Genomic DNA, 22,657 nt, shown 5'->3' on the forward strand with positions numbered 1-22,657 from the left:
CAGCAGAAGTATAATGTGGGTATGTGAGCTGTAGCAAATGAAAGGTGCGAGGCACAGCAAAATGTCAAGCAGCACCTATGTTCACCAGTACACAGAAGGTCAAGGCCTTGCAAACACACGAAACGGAGCAGGAAAGTCAGAGATTGACAGAAGTGCAAAGGGCACACCAGCCAAAGGTGTGAGAGCCAAGAGATGGTGTGACACCATAGCCCTGATCGGCTGCAACTGTTGCTAAGGAGCTAAGCTACAATCCGGCAGGATGCAAAGTAGGCATGATTCTGAACCACACTGGGATCCACTGCTCTAGACGTAGGAAGCATCTCAAGCATGCTCCAAAACCAATGCGCAAGGCCGGGGGGGAAGGTATACACCTCATTCTCAAACTTGTCCCTTCCCAAGCTGTGAAAGCTTTGTGTTTTTTGAGCTTTTTTTTTTTTCATGCTGTCATTCTAACCACTTCTCCTAAGAGAGACCATTTTAACCTTCCTGTCTGGTGTTACAGTGTCATTGCTACAAGTCTACCTTATAAATGAGAGGAGGATTCGTTACTTTAATAGACAACTAGTTGTTTAGATTCAGCGAAGTGCTCATGGAATTCTCCACAGGCCAGAGAATACATTTCTCCCACGGCCACTGGCCACATCTCCACACAGCACCTTACAAATACATGGTCAGAGGCTGCCAGAAACAGCAAGAGAGGAGGCAGAGGATTCACTATAAAGTAATCTCCAGCAATAGAAGAATAACTCAAACCTTTTTTCCTTTACATACATTTAAGAAAGTACTTCCGTCATTACGTAAATGCAGCATATAAAGTGCTGTTGGGTCCAAGAAAAGTTCATTTGATATTCCAAGGCTCTATGAGAAATGCTTTCAAATTCCCTAAAAATAATTGCTATAGAGTCCCAAAAGGGTTGTTTGCAGGCTAACCAAGATTTAAAAACTACCAGATTTCTATTCCCCAAATCCAGAAGACTCACACTAAAACACAACTCTTCAAATTTAAGGAAAACTTCATGATAATTCAATATATATATTCAGTTGGCTGAAGGGGAGAGAATAGATTTGGCAAGGGCTTTAAGTAAACTCTCAGCTGACAGAAGGTGAGCAAGGGTTATTCCCCAAGAGAATTCACTAAAAGCAAGACTGAATTTGAGGATGTGGTCTTTTTTTTTTGGTGCCCAGCCCAGGTCTACCGGCTGCCAGTGGTACTTGCAGATTATTACTTAGGAAGCTGGAAAAAAAAAAAAATCCTACAATCAGAGAGTCACGAAAGGCCAAGCAGGCAAAATTCTTCTTCAAAGCATTTGGAGACATGGCAGGACTTAGCCCCCACAGCAGGACAGGACAAGTACTCCCCTAAATGGGCTTGTGAGCAGAGATTCAGAGCCCACACCTTGTCAACTGAGCCAAGCTCTTTAATACACAAACTATCTCACAGATAAACAATACAGATCACCAAGGAATACATTCATGACATTTGTGTGTGAATTAATTTCCTCTGAGCAACTGATATTTTTATGCCTGTTTAAAAAACAAGTGGTCTCCCATGACAGATGCATTCATCATCCAAACAATCGAGCAGGCTTCCGGCCACTCCTCTGTCCAACAGCCAACAAGCACAGTCGGCAACACGGCACCTCTGGAGCCCACGGGGCGCCCGGGGCCAGGGTTCAGATTCTGAAAACAGACTCCCACATTCCTGAACCTGCTATTCACAGCCACTCCCTCTCAAGAGTAGACAAAATGAGCAGTTAAAAAAAATTGTAGGAAATATCCCATTTTCCATGTCTTAGGTACCCAGACCAGAATAACAGTATTTTTACAGATTTATGAAACTCCTGCAAAGACAGAAACTTGAGAAAATAGATTTAAAAAAAAAAAGCTTCCTTGCAGAAGTTGTATTTTGACAAAGCAAGGCAGATTTAATCTGTTAGAATTTTATTTATTTTGGGGCACCTGGGTGGCTCAGTCGGTTAAGCGTCCACCTTTGCCTCAGGTCATGATCCCAGGATCCTGGTATTGAGCCCCAAGTCGAGCTCTCTGCTCAGCGGGGAGCCTGCTTCTCCCTCCCTCTGCTGCTCCCCCTGCTTGTGCTTGCTCTGTCAAATAAATAAATAAATAAAATCTTAAAAAAGAATTTCATTTATTTTAAAAATCCTTATTTCTGTTTCAAAAAAGTCCTGCCTTTACTTCCAGTAATCCTCTGAAAAAAGCAACCAAAACCACAAGCCCTCAAGATCAGAAATAAATCATGTCAGGCAATGTTTCCTGTCTTTTTACACCTAAGAGTAGTGTGAACTAGCTTGCAGATATGAGGTAGAGCCTCTTTTATGGTGTAGCACCATGATATGGCGCCCAGAGGTTTACAGATATCTAAAGGTATTGTATAAAAACTGTCACCTAAAAAAATTTTTTCTTGGGGCACCTGGGTGGCTCAGTCGGTCCAGCATCTGCCTTCGGCTCAGGTCATGATCCCAGGGTCCTGGGATGGAGCCCCACATCAGGCTCCCTGCTCAGCAGGGAGTCTGCTTCTCCCTCTCCCTGCCACTCCCCTGCTTGGTTTCTCTCTCTCTCTCTGTCAAATAAATACATAAAATCTTTAAAAAAATTTTTCTTTTAATAAAAAAAAAAAACCGTCACCTTTCCCTAATACCAAAGTCAGGCAGAGTAACCAAAATGCATAGGTTAAATTCAGAGATATCCCAAAACTTCATTTGAGTTTGCAACTCTTTCTTCATCCATCCGACATTTTAATTGCTGGCATTAATTAATTACAGTAGTTAATTAATTACAGGTAACAAATTTGAACTCCCTCTTCTTCCCCTTTAGATTCTATTAGGTTATAATGTCTTGAAGGTAAGAACTGTCTACGACAAGCATCTCTACTGCGCACATATGGACTTTCCATAAATACTTGTTGAGGGTTGCTGACTGATCAGCTTTATAGCAAGAAAAAGTGCCAGGGCTCTGCTAACAATAGTTTGACAATTCAGATGGCTATACCAGTCTCAGTTTGCAAAATGAGGACACCAAGTGGCGTAGACAAGTCTTCATGCACAGATTAAATGAGATAAAATAGATGAAAACACTATGAAAAGTAAAATACAATATGCAAAAATGCTGATTATTGCAGAGTAGTAAGCAATAATTTTTTTAAAAAAATAGGAAGTTTGGAAGAAAAAGGCATTACAACTTGGCTGTTCTTTCTTGGAGAAAACGAAGACTGACAACTGTAAGTAATAAAGACAGACAAGGTCAATTTTAGACAGTGACCAAGTCTTGAGGTGGGCAGAGCAAGAGAGCTTTCTTATCTAATTCTCTGGAGACAGCTTCACTATTTCTGAGCAAGTGAAAATTATATCCACAGCCCCTTCTACTTTCTCCTCCTTCCCTTTGCTTCCTCTCCTCTCTAAGATTAGAAGGACTCTCCCTAGTCACTTGCTAGATGTGACTAGCCCCAGAGACACAGGAACTGGAGGGTTTATTCCTCAGAGGTTATTTGGAATTCTGGGCAAGAGCCAGAGACCTGACACCCAAGCTATGAATAGTAAGTCTTAGACCCAACCTGCCCCTAAAGAAACAGATCTTGAAATGCTAGAAATACTCAGCTCACTTCACCTACCACAGAAGGGATATGTCCACCAGCTATGGACAGTAGGCTTGACTATGTAGAAAAGAGCGAGCTCTGCAATCAGAAGAAGACTCAGCAGGAGGTCGGGAGTGGGGATGGCAAACGGGTGAAGGGGGCCAAAGTGTACAAACTTCCAGTTATAAAATAAATAAGTCCTAGGGATATAATGCACAGCCTGGTGCTTATAGTTAATAAGACTATATCGTAGGGGCACCTGGGTGGCTTAGTCGGTTAAGCATCCGACTCTTGATTTCAGCTCAGGTCATGATCTCAGGATCATGAGATCAAGTCCTGTGTCAGGATCCGCACTGAGGGTGGAGCCTGCTTAAGATTCTCTCTCTCCCTCTGCCCTTCCCTGCTCATACTCTCTCTCTAATAATAATAATAATAATAATAATGTATTGTATATTTGAAAGTTGAAAAAAGTAAATCTTAAAAGTTCTGTCACAAGAAAAATAAACTTGTAACTATGTACAGTGACGGATGTTAACTAGACTTATTGTGGTGATCATTTCATGATATATACATATATCAAGCCATTAGGCTGTATACCTAAAACTAATATCATGTTATATGTCAATTCTATCTCAATTTAAAAAAGATGACAACAACTAGACACAAAGAGAATGCTTTGAAATCGCTGACCTTTTAGAGCCACAGGGAACTACAGAGATGAGAGGGACCAGCCTGCTTATTTGACAGGTGAGGAATCTGAGCCTCAAGAAGGTTGGGCAGATGTCTCAGGGATCACACAGCACCAGGAATTTACTGCATATGTGAGACTGAAGCCCAGCTCCTGAGTCCTATCCCAGGCTCTTCCCACTGATTCTGTCTCACCCTTCAAAAGTGAAGACCACCACATACCCTCACCTACAACTTCCAATTATTCCAGGTAACAAGGGGGAGGATAGACTAATATTAACTAAGCACTGCAGCTATCAAGCACCATCCCAGTACTTCAGATCCATTTTTTTTGCTAATTACTATCATAATTACAAAATCTGTATTAGTAGTATTAGCTCCATTTTACTGAAGAGGAAACTAAGGCCCAAGGTCATACAAGTCAGAAGAACAAGATCTCCCTCCTTTTCTAACTCCTGATAGTCCTATCCTTTTCCCCAACAACACTTAAAGAAAACTAGATAAAGGTGTAATTGATAACATGGTAGAAAAATCCACCAAAACTAAATTCACCTTAAGCACTCCACTCCGTATCTTAACTCTGAAAAACAAACATATGAAATCCAAAACAAACAAGAGTAAACCTGAAAATGCCCAACTCAAATTCTAATTCGTTTTGTGTTGTGTTTTTTTTTTAATGAATTGCAATGCACCTCTAAACAAGCTTCAGTTCTTCTCTTCAATTCTCTACTCAACTCTAATAGGAAGAGGAAAAACATCTCAAGAGCTAGGCTGAGAGTATTCAAGAAGCTGGAGACCTAGGACCAGAGCCACGGGCCCAGCAAGACAGTCCTAGCCATTCAGTCAAGCCCACAGAGGCCAGAAGAACCTGAGAATCAAATGCAAAAATCAGGAGTCTCCTCAAAAATTAAATATAGAATTCCTGTACAATCCCACAATCCCACTTCTAGGTAAATATCCAAGAGAACTGAAGGCAGAGACTTGGATACTTGCACACCTATGTTCATAGCCGCATCATTCACAATAGCCAAAAGGTAGAAGCAATTCAATGTCTATCAATAGACGACAGGTCAAGCAAAATATGGTATATACATGCAATGGAATTTTATTCAGCCTTAAAAAAGAAGGAAGTTCTGACATAGGCTACAACATGGATGAACCCCAAAGACATTCTGCTGAGATAAGCCAGTCACAAAAAGACAAATACTGTCTTTTGATTCCACTTATATGAGGGACCTAGAGTAGTCAAACTCATAGAGACAGAAAGTAGAATGGGGGTGGCCAGGGGCTGGGAGGAGGGGAGAATGGGGAGGTTGTGAGACAGAGTTCCAGTGTGGGAAGATGAAAAAGTTCTGGAGATGGATGGTGGTGATGGTTATATAATAATGTGAATGTACTTAGCCACTTAACTATACACTTAAAATGGTTAAAATGGGAGCACCTGGGTGGCTGAGTCATCAAGAGTTAAGCATCCAACTCTTGATTTCCTTCAGCTCAGGCCATGACTTCAGGGTCCTAAGATGGAGCCCTGCATTGGACCCCGCACTCAGCAGAGTGTCTGCTTGTCCCTCTTCCTCTGCCCCTCCCCCTGCACTCACATGCATACGCTCGCATGCTCTCTCTCAAATAAATAAATGAATAAAATCTTTTTTTAAAAATGGTTAAAATGGGGTGCATCTGGGTCACTCAGTTGGTTGGGCTTCCAACTCCTAATTTCGCTGGGGTCGTGAGATCAAACCCAGTGTTAGCCTCTGCCCTCAGCAGGGAGTCTACTTGAGATTCACTCTCTCCCTCTCCCTCTGCCCCCTCCCACTCCCCCCACATGTGTGCGTGTGCGTGCATGCACCCTCTCTTAAAAAATAAATAGGTAAATCTTTTTAAAAGAATGGTTAAGATAGTAAGTTTTCTGTTCTATATTTTTAAAAATTTGTTACTTAACGCCTTTTAAAAACAAAATAAAACAGGGTCTCAACAGACACCAGCCCAGCACAAGATGAGGGGGAGCAGGTCTGGAGGAGCTAAGCTGGGCTGGGGGATGAAGCCATGGGAACTCCTGTTTCAGGAGTCCCTTCACCTTTCTGAAAAGGGCTAAACTCAATCTTAAGTGAAAACAGAGCAAGAGCATCACTGCCTCTGATCAGTCAGGCTCCCCACCTGTGAAAGAAGGAATATGGCTGGTGGCCTCCAAAACCCCAGCTCCAACATTCACCCTGCTGTCACCCTCAGAGGCATGACAACTGGGAGTCCCAGCGGTGGCGTGGAGGTCATCCTCGTGACTGGGAGACTTGAACCCACAGCTGCTGAGGTTATTTTTAAATAGGAAAATGAGTCCACTTCATTCCAGTCACCTACAGACGGCTGCTGAGTGGCTTCACAGAAAGGGAAAGGGAGCAGGGGCACCCAGAAGCACCTCAGAAGCCAACCGTGCCAACACTTCCAGAGCACAGGAAGGCTGAGGCTGTGGCCAGCGTCCGTACCCCAAGGCAGAGCCCAGAAGGGCCCCGAGCCAAGCTGCGCTGCCTCCGTCCCTGAGGACGAAAAGGCGTCAGAAAGACTTCAAGGGGCCAGAAGCTACTTCAGTTCTTCTGGTCCTGCCACAGGGCTCATAGACAGTGTCTCTAAGACTGGCAAGAACCGAAAATCTAGGGCTCAAGGGCCCTAACTTAGTTGACTAAATAGTTCAGTTTTTAAGAGCAAGGACTACAAAAACCAACCTTTTATAGTGTGGTAAAGACAACACAAAATGTTTTAATGAAGGAAGTTTAAAATGAGGCTGACATTTTTCAGGGGACCTGCAGTGCACACTTGAGAATTCTAGTCCTAGGTTAACTACTAGAGAAGCAATTACTAGAATAGAGTCACTCTAGATTAATTACTGTAGTAGAGTAGGTTCCCTGAGGGCCAGACTTTTGTTTTGTTCACTGCCTGGAAAAGAGCTAGGCACACGGAGGCACACAGTAAATACTTGCTGCATCAGTCTGTTTTCCTAGCTTTTCATTCTTTGAAATTCAACTGTTTATTGACCACAGTGAAGGCCTAACCTAACACTGCAACATATACATATGATATATCAAAGTCACTTACGATTTGGGGCAGGTGGGGAATATCTATACACACCACCTGCCCTGCTGCACATGGCACCTAGGACCACAAGAAACCTCAACTCTTTAAAAAGCAGGTTACATGGGGAACCTGGGTAGCTCCCAGTCGGTTAGGCGTCTTGACTCTTGATTTTGGCTCAGGTCATGATCTCGTGTGCGTGGGATCAAACCCTACCTCGGGCTCTGCACTGAGCGTGGGGCCTGCGTGAGGTTCTCTCCCTCCTTTCTATCCCTCCCCACCCCGGCTCATGCTCTCTCTAAAAAAAAGTAGGTTACAAAATGGTTGTTTCAATGAGAAAAGCAGAGGATGCTTAGTTCAGACTTACAATAAAGTTATTTTTTCCTGCAGAAATTTCCCAAAGGGTTTTTTTTAAAGTTATAGGTATATTTTATATTTTGTTATTATAGTCTAAAAATATCTCTATCAAAGTGGACAAATGCTCCACATTTAAAAAGTTATTTATCTTTTTATTTGGAAATAACTTCAAGCTCATAGAATAGCTTCAGGGGCACCTGGGTGGCTCAGTCGGTTGGGTGACTGCCTTCGGCTCGGGTCATGGTCCTGGAGTCCCGGGATCGAGTCCCACGTCGGGCTCCCTGCCTCAGCGGGGAGTCTGCTTCTCCCTCTGACCCTCTTCCCTCTTGTGCTCTCTATCTCTCATTCTCTCTCTCTCAAATAAATAAAATCTTAAAAAAAAAAAAGAATAGCTTCAGGAATTAAAACAGGACAAAGAACACTCATATACCTTTTGCTTTGAAACAGATTTGCCTACTGTTAACAGCGTACCCCATTTGCTGTATTATTTGCTCTCTTTCTCTTGATATGATAGGATATAATATACAATATAATCACACCCACTTTTTTTTCTGAATCATTTGAAGGGAGACCTAGTCCCATGAATAGGGAGGGGTATCCTGTTACAAAACAATAGCGTCCTTATCAACTTCACTAAGTGTAACACACACCATGTGTATCCCAGTGTCGTCGCTGACCCGACAGCATGTTGGTAGCATGTTTCCCCTTCCAGGTCAGGACCCATTCTAGGGTTGGGCATTACACTCAGCCATGTCTCTAGCTTCCTTTAATCCTCAGCCTCTTTTGTCTTTTACCACAGACATTGTGAAGACAAAGGTCCCCATCCCCCTTTTTTGGCTTTTGACAGTTTTGATCAATCAAGTTATTCTTAGTTTGTAATAAAAAAACATGCTTACCTCTGAAATATTTATATTTGTAGATTTTTAAATTTATAGATTTGTCCATATGTTTTAATCATGTGCTCTGTACTTAAAATGTACATCTTTCTGAAGATGTGATGGGAAAATTATCTGATTTATACTATTCTGATTCTAAATACAACTTTTCGGGAATGTATACGGCAATACTATACACACAGCATATTAGAGATTGTGTTTCCAAAGCTGCAATTATGATCTCTTTTGCTGTATCTCTCTCTTAGATTCTCCCTCCCTCCCTCTTATCCCTCCTCTCTCTTCTTCCCTCCTTTCCCCCCCATTCCCTCCCTCCCACACACACACCTGGTATAAATGGATGCTCACCTATGGAAACTCTGGTCTTGAACCTTACCAAGATTTCAGGCACCACCAACACATTTCTGGCTTTGCCTACAGTTAGGGTGTCTGCAAATTTTAATTCAAAGAAAGTAAATAATGTACTAACATATGGTTCTAACTTAACTTTTGGCTATGAAATAGAGAATACTCAAATCTGGCTTTCCAGGTCATATAGGAAGTTAAAAATCACACAAGAAAAGCAGCTTTTACAGTGGGATACACATCCTAGTGAAGAGAACTTTCCCATTCCTCAAGAGGCTCTCCAACCCCTTTTCCTCAAACCCGAACGTTTTATTTGGATAAATGAGGACAAGCAAAAGACTGCAAGACAAAACAACATCCACTTAGTGCAGACCTTTTTTCACTGCAAGCATCTAACAGTAGACGTCAGAACTGTAGCTCCAGTAAATGCTACCATCCACCTCACCTAATAGCAATTCCCAAATTACTATGCCCAAGGGTAGTGTGATCACTCTTAGCTTCACCTGGCTGCAAAGCTGGCTCAGGTCTTTTACCTCAAACCAGCAAGCGGCAGTACAAATAAACACACATCTCATGTTCAACTCATCAAAGTCAACAATATGCACTGGCCAGAAGCAAGACAACTACTCATGTAGACCGCCCCTCAATCGAGAAGAATGGGCCCTGGTGTGAGCTCCCTAGGGGGCTGGAGGCTCCACAGAGGCCCCCACTTCCCAGGAACTCTAGTAACATGCACAGATTACCAAGAAGGGGGCCCTGATGATTTTAAGGGTTATTTTTCAAGCAATTTTTGTTCTTCAATGTGATTTTGGAAACTAATACCCACATTATGAGACAGCTCCTTTATACTGAGATTAAACAGTGTCCACTTTGAAATCTGAATGAGTGTCCAAATTCTCCTTTATCTCAAAAACGTAAGGAAGCTAAAGGTTAAAACAAAAACACACATGAATGTGCATGCGTGTATACACACACACACACACACACACACATTTGGGCTCCTTGCTGTGACTGAATCCTTGATAGATGGAACATTGTGAGCTATACATTCCTAAAGGAATCTTAATGCCTTGCTTACATTTTACATTTATTTTTCATTATAATAGCAATATAACAGAAACTCAAAATCCAACTTTAGCTCACTATGCGCCCAGGGTAGGTGTAATATCCTAATCTCTACCTGAGGTTGAACTATGCTGTTTCTTCCTTTTAAAATTGTGTTTGTCATGCAAATACTGCTTCACAAGTGAAAAAATGCAGAGGTTCCTTCCAAACTTTCATCACTAGGCCAGTACCACTTTCTAAAGATTTTATTTATTTATTTATTTGAGAGAGAGCACAAGCACAGGGCGGGTGTTGAGGGCCCAGAGAGGAAGCAGCAGACTCAGAGCCTGACCCAGGTCTCTATCACAAGACTCTGAGACCATGACCTGAGCTAACAGGCAGACGCTTAACCACTGAGCCACCCAGGTGCCCCTAGGACAATCCTATTTTAAGAATGCTAACACATTTCCTTATTAAAACATCCCTATATCCCAAACATTGGGCCACGAACTTATTTAAAACTCTGTTGAATGGACTCAATTATTCAGGATATCAAACTTCCTGGTCAATCTTTGTAATTTACTGAAACAATATTTAATCTGTATTTTCCTTCTAGAAATAAATTCTATTGTTTGAATCCTGATATCATTATTGAAAACAAAAGACTATTTACATAGTGAAAACCCCAAACACGATGGTTCAAGGGACATCCCACACACAGGCACCTCAACATGGCACCAAATGCCAAGCAAGTAACAATCAAGTTTTAAGTTGCCATGGTTTCCTCAGAGAATTTCTTTCGGCTGGTGACACAACCACTATCCAGTGCTAAGCCAACATGCCTGGGATCCATTTAAGTTAGTTCATCTTTTTGGTAGTCAGTTACAGATTCTTTGAGGTAGTTTTTTCCCCCGCAGTACTGAGTACTTAACCTTATTTCCAAACCAAACTTCCTGGAGAATTGTCTCTTGAGGTCCTGCTCACCTAGCTACCTTATCTACTTTGCTGATCTATTCGAATCCTAGCCATTGCCCACTTCGAGGCCCAGCAGCCCCTCCCCAAGTTCACACCTACAGATGCAGCTTTCAACAGACCCTCTACCATTTGCTGACAAATAATAAGTTTGTAATAACAACCAAAACCCCACCAAATCCCACCTTGATAAAGCTGCCTCCACATGCATGCTTATTTCCTCCCCAGCCTTCCACTCCTACATCCCGCCTACCTGCACCCAAACTGCTCCCACTGAGGGTGTCAAGGTCCCACAAGCCTTTCCATACCATACTGCAGAGTCCATCCTGCTTCCCTCCCTCCTTCTTGAATACACTTTTCTCTTGACCTCTGGGAAATACACTCTGCTCATTTCCTCCCATTCTCCTGACCACTCCCCAGCCCCCCCTGTGTTTTCCTCCCCCTACAAGCCTTTCTAGACAGCTCATAAGCACATCAAACTGAACTTGCCCAGACAGCTTCTCAGAGGCCACAGAGCTCTTACACAGGCTGTTTCCTCTGCTCAGCTCTTTCCTCCATGTTTTACCCACCTAACACCATCCTACATACCCTGTGGGTCTTAGTTGAGATCACAGGTCCTGAGAAATGCATCCTGACACTCCACCCTAAACTAGCTCTCCTGTTATTCCCTCTCATTGCCCCCACCTCCCCTGCACTTACCACCATTTATAATTCTGTATTTCGTGGTTTAATTATCACCCTACCACCACCACTAGCTTTCCCCATTTCTCTAGGTGATAAGCTTCATGAGAATACAGGGCCTGGCATTGTTGAATGAAATGTCCTTTCGGTTTTTTCTTCTTCTCTAAATACATATAATTAAATGGATTTTGCAAACATATCTAGAAAATACAACAGTTTGAAGTATGAAATCTTCCACTGTTATTATAAAACTCTTATAATAATCATAATGATACTAGTAATTGTTTTGCAGGTGAAGAAACTGAGACCCAGAAAGGAATGGGTTAGTCATAGAACCACATCTCTGAGGCTAGGTCAGAGATAAAAACTTATAACTCAAAACTGATTTCCTCTCTAGAGGAAAAAAAATCCAGAATAGCTATCTTTTAATTTCAAATGAAAGTACCTGACTAGATTAGATGCATTTCTGAAAATAGTTCCTAAGTCTCTGTGAAATTGACACACCCCACACATGCTAGACATTTTGAAAGCTAAATATAGTTTACTGAGAGGACAGATATCTGAGGCATGGGCAATCCAAGAGTAATCATGGTCCATGAGGTAAGAATGCAACAATGCTTCAATGCCTCTCTCTCCTTATCCCCATTACTCATACAGAGCTGGTAACCAGAAAAAATGCCAAGCTCTCCCAAATTTTAGATTCAGTTTACATTTTATCCAATTTACATGTGCATGTAAAGAAACATATAATTCTACAAGGTTCGGTGAGAAACACAACAGCCCCCCACCCCTCCCTACTCTCACTTCCCACCTCCCCGCAAGCAACCACCTCCAATTCTTAACTGATTCTTTTTGCCTTTACCTTTGCATCTCTGAAGAATATGTTTGTATTACTATCTCTTGAATTTTTAGTTGAATCACTCACCGACAGCTTTCAGAAGTAGAGGGTTTAGTTCCTTTTCATTGACCACCACCACCTAGCACTCACACCTCACTTAGGCTTGGTTGGATCACTAGACAATATTTACATTATTATAACTATGTGAACATTATTGAGAGCTGAGCTTTGCAGTAAAACTGTGAAACCTGTCCTAACCTGTACAACTTTTGATTTTCCCTGGAGTTCATAATTGCCCCAGAATTCTTGACTGATTTAGCTTTTTACATATCAATAATTTACCCAAGGGATGCCTGGTGGCTCAGTCAGTTAAGCATCCCACTCTTGATTTCGGCTAAGGTCATGGTCTCAGAGCTGTGAGACTGAGCTGAGCCCGGAGTCCCGCTCCACACTGAGCATGGAACCTGCTTAACCTCTCCCTCTGCCCCTCCCCCCACCTCATGCAAACACTAAGAGAAATAAATAAAAGTAACAACTTACTCACGATTCCTCTCTAGTATGCAGACCTCCCTTCAGCATGTGCAAGAAAGTTAGGTGCTCTACCCATTTCTCTTCTCCTCCGAGCCTTCCTGCAGCCTTCCGCCCCACGCCAGTCTGGACCGAGAAGTCTCTCAGCTGTTACCTCAGGATTCCCCTTCATCATCACCCTAGAGTTTCGCTTTTAAGGACTTCTTTTTAAACAACAGAAAGTCTAAACTCTTGCGGGAAAAGATTGTACACTTGACTGCATGAAAATTAAGAATGTTGGTTCTTCAAGAAGATAATAAAAATGAAAATGAAAAGTCCAGTCACAGAGAAACTTTTTAATACTTCGAAAATACAGAACACATAGACACATGTGCATGTATACAAACAAACACACACACACACAGCTCCTAAATTAAGAAAGAGACACTTGCCGGGGCGCATGGGTGGCTCAATCAGTTGAGCGTCTGCCTTCGGCTCAGGTCGTGATCCCAGGGTCCTGGGATCAAGCCCCGCATCAGGCTCCCTGTTCCGTGGGGAGCCTGCTTCTCCCTCTCTGTCTCTTATGAATAAAGAAAATTAAAAAAAAAAAGACACTTCCCCACGCCTGAGGGTACAGAGCCATGTGACTTGCTTCAGCCAATACAGAGTGATAGGGGCACCTGGCTGGCTCAGTCGGTAGAGCATGTGACTCTTGAGCTCAGGGTGGTGAGTAAATAAAGTTAATAGAAGGGATAGGTGTCACTTCCAGGTGCAAGCTCTAAAAACCAGCATGAGATTCACCAAACTGCTTCCCCCGCTACCACGTACCCAGGGAAACATTAGGAATGGAGCCTCCATTAGCCCGTATTTGAGTGCCTACACAAGAGAACCCTGGGGGCCCACACTGGATATATACCATGGGGGAGAAATAAACTAATGTGGGTCCACAGAGATGTTTGGGGTGTTTGTTACCACAGCATAACCTAGCCCATTTTGGCTGACATACCCAACAAGTTCACTTACAGGTATATCCTCTGGAGAAACTTTCACACATATGAACATTATACAAGAATGTTCATAGCAGCATTATTTGTAATTAAAAAAAAAAGAACTAGAAACCCAAATATCAACTTACAAGGGAATGAATAATGGATTACTACTCATGAGCAAAAAATGAATGAACGTGGCCACACACATCACCATGGTTCAATGTTAGAGAAACATAAATATATATGTATATGTAAATCTATAAATATAACTGGGATATGGAAAAACAAGCTTCAAAAAACGGTATTATTCCTTTTGTATAAAGTTATAAAAGCACACAAAACTCAATGTATTGATTAGGGAGGGGAATGTAATCAGAAAAACACACAAGAGATCTCTTAAACTCTGTAAATATTCTATTTCTTAGTAACAGGTGATAGGTATTGTATTACTTATACTTTATATTTACATTACATCCTCCTATGCACATAGATTTCCTATTTTATATTTTTTATTTTATTTTTTTTTTAAGATTTTATTTATTTAGGGCGCCTGGGTGGCTCAGTTGGTTGGATGACTGCCTTCGGCTCAGGTTATGATCCTGGAGTCCCGGGATCGAGTCCCGCATCGGGCTCCCTGCTCGGCAGGGAGTCTGCTTCTCCCTCTGACCCTCCTCCCTCTCATGCTCTCTCTCATTCTCTCTCACACAAATAAACAAAATCTTAAAAAAAAATTAAAAAAAAGATTTTATTTATGTATCTGACAGTGAGAGGGAACACAAGCAGGGCGAGTGGGAGAGGGAGAAGCAGGCTTCCTGCCGAGCAGGGAGCCCGATGCGGGGCTCGATCCCAGGACCCTGGGATCATGACCTGAGCCGAAGGCAGACACTTAACAACTGAGCCACCCAGAAGATTTCCTATTTTAAAGCTTCAGGCAAACTGCAATCCTATTTACTATTTTTTAATTTCCCTTCTCTATCAGTAACTACTTGTTCAGAATAAAACCAACCACAGAATACAGTATCCTTTCCTAAGGAAAGTTTCTTTGGGGCTGTTGATTTGGCTGTTGATTTTTCCTTCCTTTTTTAAAAGTGAAAAGCAGGAAGCAGAAAAATAAAATCTGGTGGTAACAACAGACCCACCAAATGTTCAAGAATATTAATGACTCAACTTCGTAGAGCTGTGTCAGTTGGCAGGTGATGTACTAGGGAAATCATTCTGGGTCCGTATAGGATCATTTACATAAAGGTTACCAAGGGGCAGTTCTAACAGCTGGGCTGGTGCAGCTGACAAACTACGGCTAGTCCTTACAGGCACGCAGCGCAGGCGTGAGAAAAAGCAATGACAACACTCTATATTATTTATTCCAGTTTTTTTGCATAATTCCCATTTCCAGGATGACACAAAACATTTCTCAGCCTCAAAGGCTCACACCTATCAATTCTACTTGGACATCCATGTATTCACTAAGTTTTTATTGAGTGCTCTAGCAACAGAAACCGTTCCAGTGCTGGAGGCATAGTGGTGAGGGACCACCTCACCACTCCGTCCTGAAGCTCATGGTCTGGCTCCCTAGAAAGTGATAAAGCCACAAAGCGCCACATCATGGCACAGTGTGAGTGCTATAAAGGAAAAGCAGAGGGGGGTAGAAGATTGGATCAGAGGAGGGAGGGGTCCAGGGCACCATCCCCAGGCAGTGGACTCAGGCTGAGATCTGAAGGGTGGGAGGGGGAGAAAAGAATTAGCCAGGCAGAGGGGGAGGTGAGGGCACCCCTAGGCCGAAGGGACAGCAAGGTGAGGTCTTGGGAAGTACCTGACAAGCTGGAGGGTCTGTGCTTACAAGGAGAAAGCGAAGGAGAAAGAGCCTGAGAGGTGGTACAGGATAGCTCATGATACACCCAAGCAGCTGTTAAAATTTGCTCGGGGCTGATTTCAATACAAATGATTAAAGTTCTTAAAATTAGGGGGAAAATCTGTCCTGAAAATATGATCAGATTTACTACTTTCATTTAAAATAAATTCCTCCTCTAACCAGTGCCGCCAGAATACAGAGTCAAGATCATAAAATTCTATCCCTTCACAGCTAATAAATGAATTCTTTAAAAGCTACAAGCCTCTCAATCATTTTCAGCTCTTCCTAAAGGGTTCCAATTAGGCTGAAATGGCTGGCCCCTGCTAGTGCACCACCCACACATTTGTACCTCAGGGCAGAGAGGCCTTGAGCTAGTTTATTGAATTTTTAGTTTATTCCCCGAGGGACACAGTCCCTGCCTTGTTTGATTACCTAATTACAGTGCCCTTATTATGCTTTCATTAAATGCAACTGTTCGAAACCCCAAAGCTTTTATTAATGGCTTATCAGCCCTTAAAAACGTTATCAGTTATTTTACCTGCATATCTGTATTGGAAGATATCTTCCAATTTATGCTCCTAAAAATCAAAGTACTTCCTTTATTTGTGTTTCTTCCTTATTACGCTTCTGGAAAACAAGACCAAGGCATGTAAGACTCTTTAGCCAATATCTGGGAGATCTACACAATGCAAAGACTGCCTGGTTAAACCGAAGAGTTTTGTTGGTGGTGAAAATTAAATCCACCAACAAATTCAGGGGCACCTGGCTGTCTCAGTTGGTAGAACATGTGACTCTTCCTCTCAGGGTCGTGAGTTCAAGCCCCACATTGGGTGTGGAGCCTAATTTAAATAAATAAAGAAATAAATGCATGCATGCAGGCAAAAAAACCACCAACAAATTCAGCTACCTGAGCAAGACTACAACCAATAGGAATGGTCTAGCCAAGAAAGGCAACGTCTGGGTTTCACCAGTTTCCAACCTTTCAACAGAGTCATTCTGAGCAAGGCTAGTGACCCCACATGAATCCCTGGTGTTAGTTTCAAATCCCCCAGACTTTGTTCAGAACACTGTTCCAAAGACAGCAGGCAATTCACTCTGGGCACGGTCACTCACTCAATGCCTAGAACACCAAGGTGAAGTTCCCTTTATTTACTAGGATTTAACAAAGGGTTTCAAAGAAGCTCTGTAAGGAAATCCTGCTAGCACAAACTGCTATTTAAATATTTAACTTTCCAATTACACTTATTAAATACTGCAGTAATAGGGGTGCCTGAGTGGCTCAGTCAGTTAAGTCACGATCCCAGGGTCCTGGGACTGAGTCCCTGCTTTGCAGGGAGTTTGCTTCTCCCTCTCCCTCTGTGCCTCCTCCCACTCACTCGCTCTCGCATGCTCTCTCTCAAATAAAATCTTTAATACATACATACATACTGAGGTAATAGATAAGTATTTTCTATATCCTTCACTACAATGCAAACCTCTTTCTTTACAACACGTTTATTCTAAGAAGCCTTTCGTTAGTCAATTCTTTAAGTGTTACTTCCCCCCCCTTTTTTTTTCCCAAATCTCAGGGGTGGCAAATGCAGCTAAGCCCCTCATATAGTTTTAACTTTAAGCCTTGTTTGAATTGGAACTCTCATGCATTGCTGGTGGAAATGTAAAACGGTACAGCCACAGTGGAAAATAGTTTGTAACCCTCTAAAGTAAACTTCATTATTGTCCCTGTCTTGAAGCTGTTACAACTAAGGTTCAACGAAACGAAATAAACTAGCTCAAGGTCTCTCTGCCCTGATTTGTAAGCAACAGACTTATCTTGCCTCAAAGCCCCTATTTTCCATACACCCTGCTTCCTCCCCATGACCCTAGCTATTGGGGAAACTGTTAGCCCCTATTACAATGCAATGACAGGAACAGGGGCTGAAGGTAAACATTCTGAAAAGCAGAAAACATCAAGATTTTCTTCAAATTACAATTTTTTAACTGCCAGCTTCTTTGGGAAAAGAAATTCAAGATTATACAGGAACACACAACACTGAAAAAGAAAATCCTTCAGAGGGGCCATCTGGGTGGTGACATTCGGTCTTTAAAGTTACACTTGTGCTGCTCATTTTAAGTGCTTCAGGGAACACTGGGGGAGAGGACAGCAATGGTGTGTTCTGTCTGCACCTCCCAAATGCTAACTTCTCCCACTCAGTTCTCCCAGAGCTCAATGAACTTTTTTTTTTTAAGAATTTATTTATTTGAGAGAAAGAATGAGAGCATAAGAGGGGGAAGGGTCAGAGGGAGAAGCACACTCCCTGCTTTTTAAGAAATATTCCTATACACTGAAACTAATGTAACATTGTGTGTCAACTACATTTAAATAAAAAAGTTAATAATAATAAAAAATCGGGTGCCTGGGTGGCTCAGTTGGTTGGGCGACTGCCTTCGGCTCGGATCATGATCCTGGAGTCCCAGGATGGAGTCCCACATCGGGCTCCCTGCTCGGCGGGGAGTCTGCTTCTCCCTCTGACCTTCCTCCCTCTCATGCTCTCTACCATTCTCTCTCTCTCAATAAATAAAAATCTTTAAAATAATAATAACAACAATAATAAATACTCCCAAGGGCTGGAGACTGTATCCAAGTGAATACCTGTATACCTTGACTTCCTCCCTTCCAGAGCAGCAAAATCACTTCTGTCCCAGGAGCTTTGGAAACATTTTATGATGCTACATTCAGCCACACCATGTTCTAACTGGAGGAAAAGGTCTCTGTCTCCTACTACCGTCCCCAAGCCCAGGATTTCCTTCCCCAGACAGGTCCTAGGGGGTGGTAACAGGCCACATGAAAAGCTGAGGCCATGATCCTTCCCTGGGAAAGAAGGGTGCTACAAAAAAAAGAAGAGGGCTTTGTTTCCCACCCACTCCCTCCAGCTTTCCACAGTGATCAGACTGCCAGGTAAACAGGAAGCCCAGGAGAGAGAGGGGATGTTCCTGTCCCATGTGATCAGCTCAGCCTCTGTCAGAAAAGCTGGACCTCCACTCCCACCCAGCTTTTAAGTGAAAAGTAGAATCCATCATTCATGCATATATTCATCCACATATTCATCCTACAAACGTTTAATGAGCATATACTCTGTGCTAGGCACCATCATAGGTAAAATGCCCACCCTCAGAACAGACAATTTAGCATGGGGAAACAACCAACAAAATGAGTAAGTATATTGTATATTAGAAAGTGAGAGGGCGCCTGGGTGGCTCAGTTGGTTAAGCGACTGCCTTCAGCTCAGGTCATGATCCTGGAGTCCCGGGATCGAGTCCCGCATCGGGCTTCCTGCTCAGCAGGGAGCTTCTCCCTGCTTCTCCCTCTGACCCTCTTCCCTCTCATGCTCTCTCTCATTCGCTCTCTCTCAAATAAATAAATAAAATCTTTAAAAAAAAAAGTGAGAAAGAGCTATGGAGAAAATAAAACTGGAGATGGATATAGGGAATGTATATAGGGGTGTGTGTATTAACAGGAAGATTAATTATAATCCTCAAAGAAACAAATCCTTTTAGGGGCGCCTGGGTGGCTCAGTCATTAAGTGTCCGCCTTCGGCTCAGGTCATGATCCCAGGGTCCTGGGATTGAGCCCCACATCGGGCTCCCTGCTCAGCGGGAAGCCTGCTTCTCCCTCTCCCACTCCCCCTGCTTGTGTTCCCTCTCTCGCTGTGTCTCTGTCAAATAAATAAAAGTCTTTAAAAAAAAAAAAAGAAAACCTTTTATTTCTGAAGGTGGGCAATTTTTAAACATGTCAGATTAAACGCCAATAGAGATCTCATATGTTTAAGCTCCTACAAATAACAAATTCAGCAACACAATAAAAAGACCCTTCATTACCACTCCCTTACATTTTATTTCCAACCCCTCTTAACCATTTCTACTTGCTTCTCTCCAAAGAAATGCCTAGAACCAGTCAGAATATGCATGTTAGCCTTCATTATTTTCATAAACTCAGTCTTAAGTTTTAAACCTTTAAAATAAATTGCTAACTTAGAATTCTATGTATTCTGAAAACCACCACCAACATGAAGCTGCCCTCTGTGTCATACAGTCTCGACTTTACAACATTCATGTTTGGGTTCAGACCAGCCCATTGGTGGATGTGGTAACTCTGGATTGCTCAATCAGCATGGCTCTGGTTAGTTGCTTCCCAGCTAAAAACCTGAAGGTAAAGAATCCAGCAGCCAAGGAGATGTCACACTTTCACAATCAACAGGAGGTTCTGAGTCCCCAAGAAATAAAGCAAAGTGTCATCTTTTTGTGGGGTATTTTTTTTTTGGTCGATCATATTGCCTTTAACAAGAAAACTGTGCAAACTCACTATAAGCCCAAACCAAAGTATACACCAAGAAAGGCCAATGTCACAGGTGGGATGACATGTGACCTCCTTGATTTTGGAATGCAACAAGGAGGGGGGGCTGCATCGTTTTGAGTTTATCGCAGATAGACTCTGGACAGTAAAGCCAGGCTCTCCGGAAGGGAGGTTGACCTCATTCTCTATCAGGCATCCTATCTGAGGCTTTGCCTGGCTTGTCTGGACCTGTCTCCCTTGCTAGAAGTCGAATACCCTGAAGTCTTTCCCAAGGCAGCCACAAGAACACCCCACAGTGTCAGCGAGCAGTGAATTAAGTGATAAAAACACTTGCGGGGCAGATGTTCCATATGTTCAGACCCTGTCCTCACCCTCTACTAAAGGAGACCATTTACAGGCCAGGTACTATGCTTAACATACCAAAAATTAAAATACACTGCCCTTAAAGGACTGGGGGGACAAACCGCTCCTCCGGCCTCTTCGCCTTTGGTGGGCCTCACAGGGCACCACCAACCTCGATTTCCCAAGAGCTCTGGCATGAAGGGACCTACCAAGGCCTCTATGGCCTCCTGCCTCCTACACTAACTCCCTCCTCCCTCAGAGCTTAAAGCAGCTCTCCCAGAGCAGGCCCACCTGCTGCCCAAGCTGTTCCCACTACTCACCATCATAAGTCACCCCACTACCCCCCTTTCATCCAGATTCCTCAACCACCCTACCACCCTTCCACCCAGAATGCCACCAAGTCATACCCACTCCTTGAGACGCAGCGAAGCCCACCCTCTTAGGGCATCCAACTGCCAGCTTTCTCACCTTCAGAGTCTCAAGTACAGGAAGGTAATTCCCCTTGCAGTTAGTTCTGCTGTTTCGGGGTCTATTGATCACATCTCCCCATTAGACTTTACTCCAGGAGGACCTTCCCCCAGAATAAGCAAACAGTGGAGTCACCAACAGTAAGCCTAGGGACCCAAGCTCAGTCTCTTGACCTCTCTCTCCAGCCGTGGTCTCATACTCATTCCCAGCATAAGGAGGGATGTAATTGGGGAAAAAGGTCTAAGGTCTCTTTTATTTCAGATTCCAAAATTTAGAAATTTCATATAGATTCCCTAGACACAAATGAAAAAGGCTAATAAACTGTTCTTCCATTGACCCACTTAAACAGGTGGCCCAGCTATGCCAGCTGGCCTCAATTTTTCCAAATGCTTGATGTTCACAGAGCTCTGGAGAATAACTTTTAGAAAAAATGCTGTTTTTCACAAATTTTACAAGCCTGAGTTTTTTCCTCCTATCATTGCTTGGAAGAAACAAGTGGGGGAAGGGGTAACTGACCTGCTCAGTTTTGCTACTACGATCATAAGCTTGGGATTCGCACTGCCTCAGTTTCTCCTCCGGGTGCGCAGATGGTCCCCGGCCCGCCGTGCCCACAGACCCGACAGTCCCGGCTTGCCAGGGTCTCCCGAGCAGCGCCGGGCCGTGGGCCGGCCGTGTGTCCCCAGCCGAGACACCACCTGGAGCCTCGGGCGCTTCCAAATGGCCGAGTCAGGGCCGGCCGGGGCGCACCCCACTATCACCTGGCCCCGCACCGCGGCCTGCGCTCCTGCCGGGGCGGCCCTTGCCCCCTCGGCTCGCGCTCCAGTCGGCGTTTCTCCTTCGATTCCTGAGCCAAGTCTGGCCTCCATGCGGTCACTGGGCCAGGCAGCGAAGGCACCTGCCTCGCCCGCAAAAACGCACGAGCCTGCAAGTCCCTTTTGCCACAACCTCGACGGGGGCTTGCAAGAGAAATGCAGAAGAAAGGAAAACAAGCCCGAGGCAGGGCCGTCCCGGCCCGGCGTCTCCCACGAAATCGCCACCTGCGATGCACCCCGGGCTGGGGGCCGCGGGCCCGGCGGGGAGCGAGGTCCGGGGCCCGGCCCGCTGCGCCCGCCCGCCCCGGCGCGCCCCTTACCCGTGAGGCGGCCGCCCCCCTCGCCGTGCCCGCGGCGCCGCTGCAGGATGAAGTAGCAGCTGCTCTTCTGAGTCACCCAGAGCTTCAGGGCGTTCTTCAGCAGCACCTCCTCGGGCTTGAGCCACATTGCAGCGGTCCGACCGCGCCCGCGGGCCCCGGCTCACATCGCCCCGGCCGCCTGCCGCGCCGGGCCGAGCCCGCTGGGGAGGAAGCGGCTGCGGCGGGGACCGCAGCCGGCCGGCGTCCTGCGCTCCGAGAGTCCCGGGAGCGCGGCCGGCGCAGCAAGCCGCTCGCAGCCCGCGCAGCCGCGCAGGCCCCGCCCCCGCCCCGGCTCCGCCCACCGGCCCGCCCCGGCTCCGCCCACCGGCCACCCCCAATCCTCCAGCTCCCGCGGCGCCGCCTGGGTTTCCGAGTCCCAGCTGCTCCAGCGCACAGTTCCGGAGTGGAGGGAGGAAGTCCCATCCCTGCTGCTAGGTTCCCCCCTCCTCTCTCCGCTGCGCTTGCGGGGAGCGCCTCGACTCTTCGCTTTCCTCCGCTGGTCCTGGGAGGCAGCTCGAGACCGCAGGACTTGTCT

At 44.4% G+C, this 22,657-nt stretch overlaps 1 protein-coding gene across 3 annotated transcripts in view; it reads right to left on the minus strand.

The window, feature by feature from the left end:
- TBC1D8 (TBC1 domain family member 8) overlaps window positions 1-22,342 on the minus strand; it is a 100,866-nt gene extending 78,524 nt beyond the window's left edge. For all 3 annotated transcript variants that reach the window (XM_028103855.2, XM_028103854.2, XM_028103853.2), the window contains exon 1: window positions 22,084-22,342. In XM_028103855.2, coding sequence (XP_027959656.1) covers window positions 22,084-22,210 — 127 coding nt within the window. In that variant the 5' untranslated portion in view covers window positions 22,211-22,342. The remainder of the gene's footprint in view (window positions 1-22,083) is intronic.
- Between the last annotated feature and the right edge of the window lie 315 nt (window positions 22,343-22,657).

The sequence above is a fragment of the Eumetopias jubatus genome, unplaced genomic scaffold (assembly GCF_037043125.1).
Source record: "Eumetopias jubatus isolate StellerSeaLion01/CBP00866 unplaced genomic scaffold, mEumJub1_p1.0 scaffold_9, whole genome shotgun sequence".
NCBI classification, from domain to species: domain Eukaryota; kingdom Metazoa; phylum Chordata; class Mammalia; order Carnivora; family Otariidae; genus Eumetopias; species Eumetopias jubatus.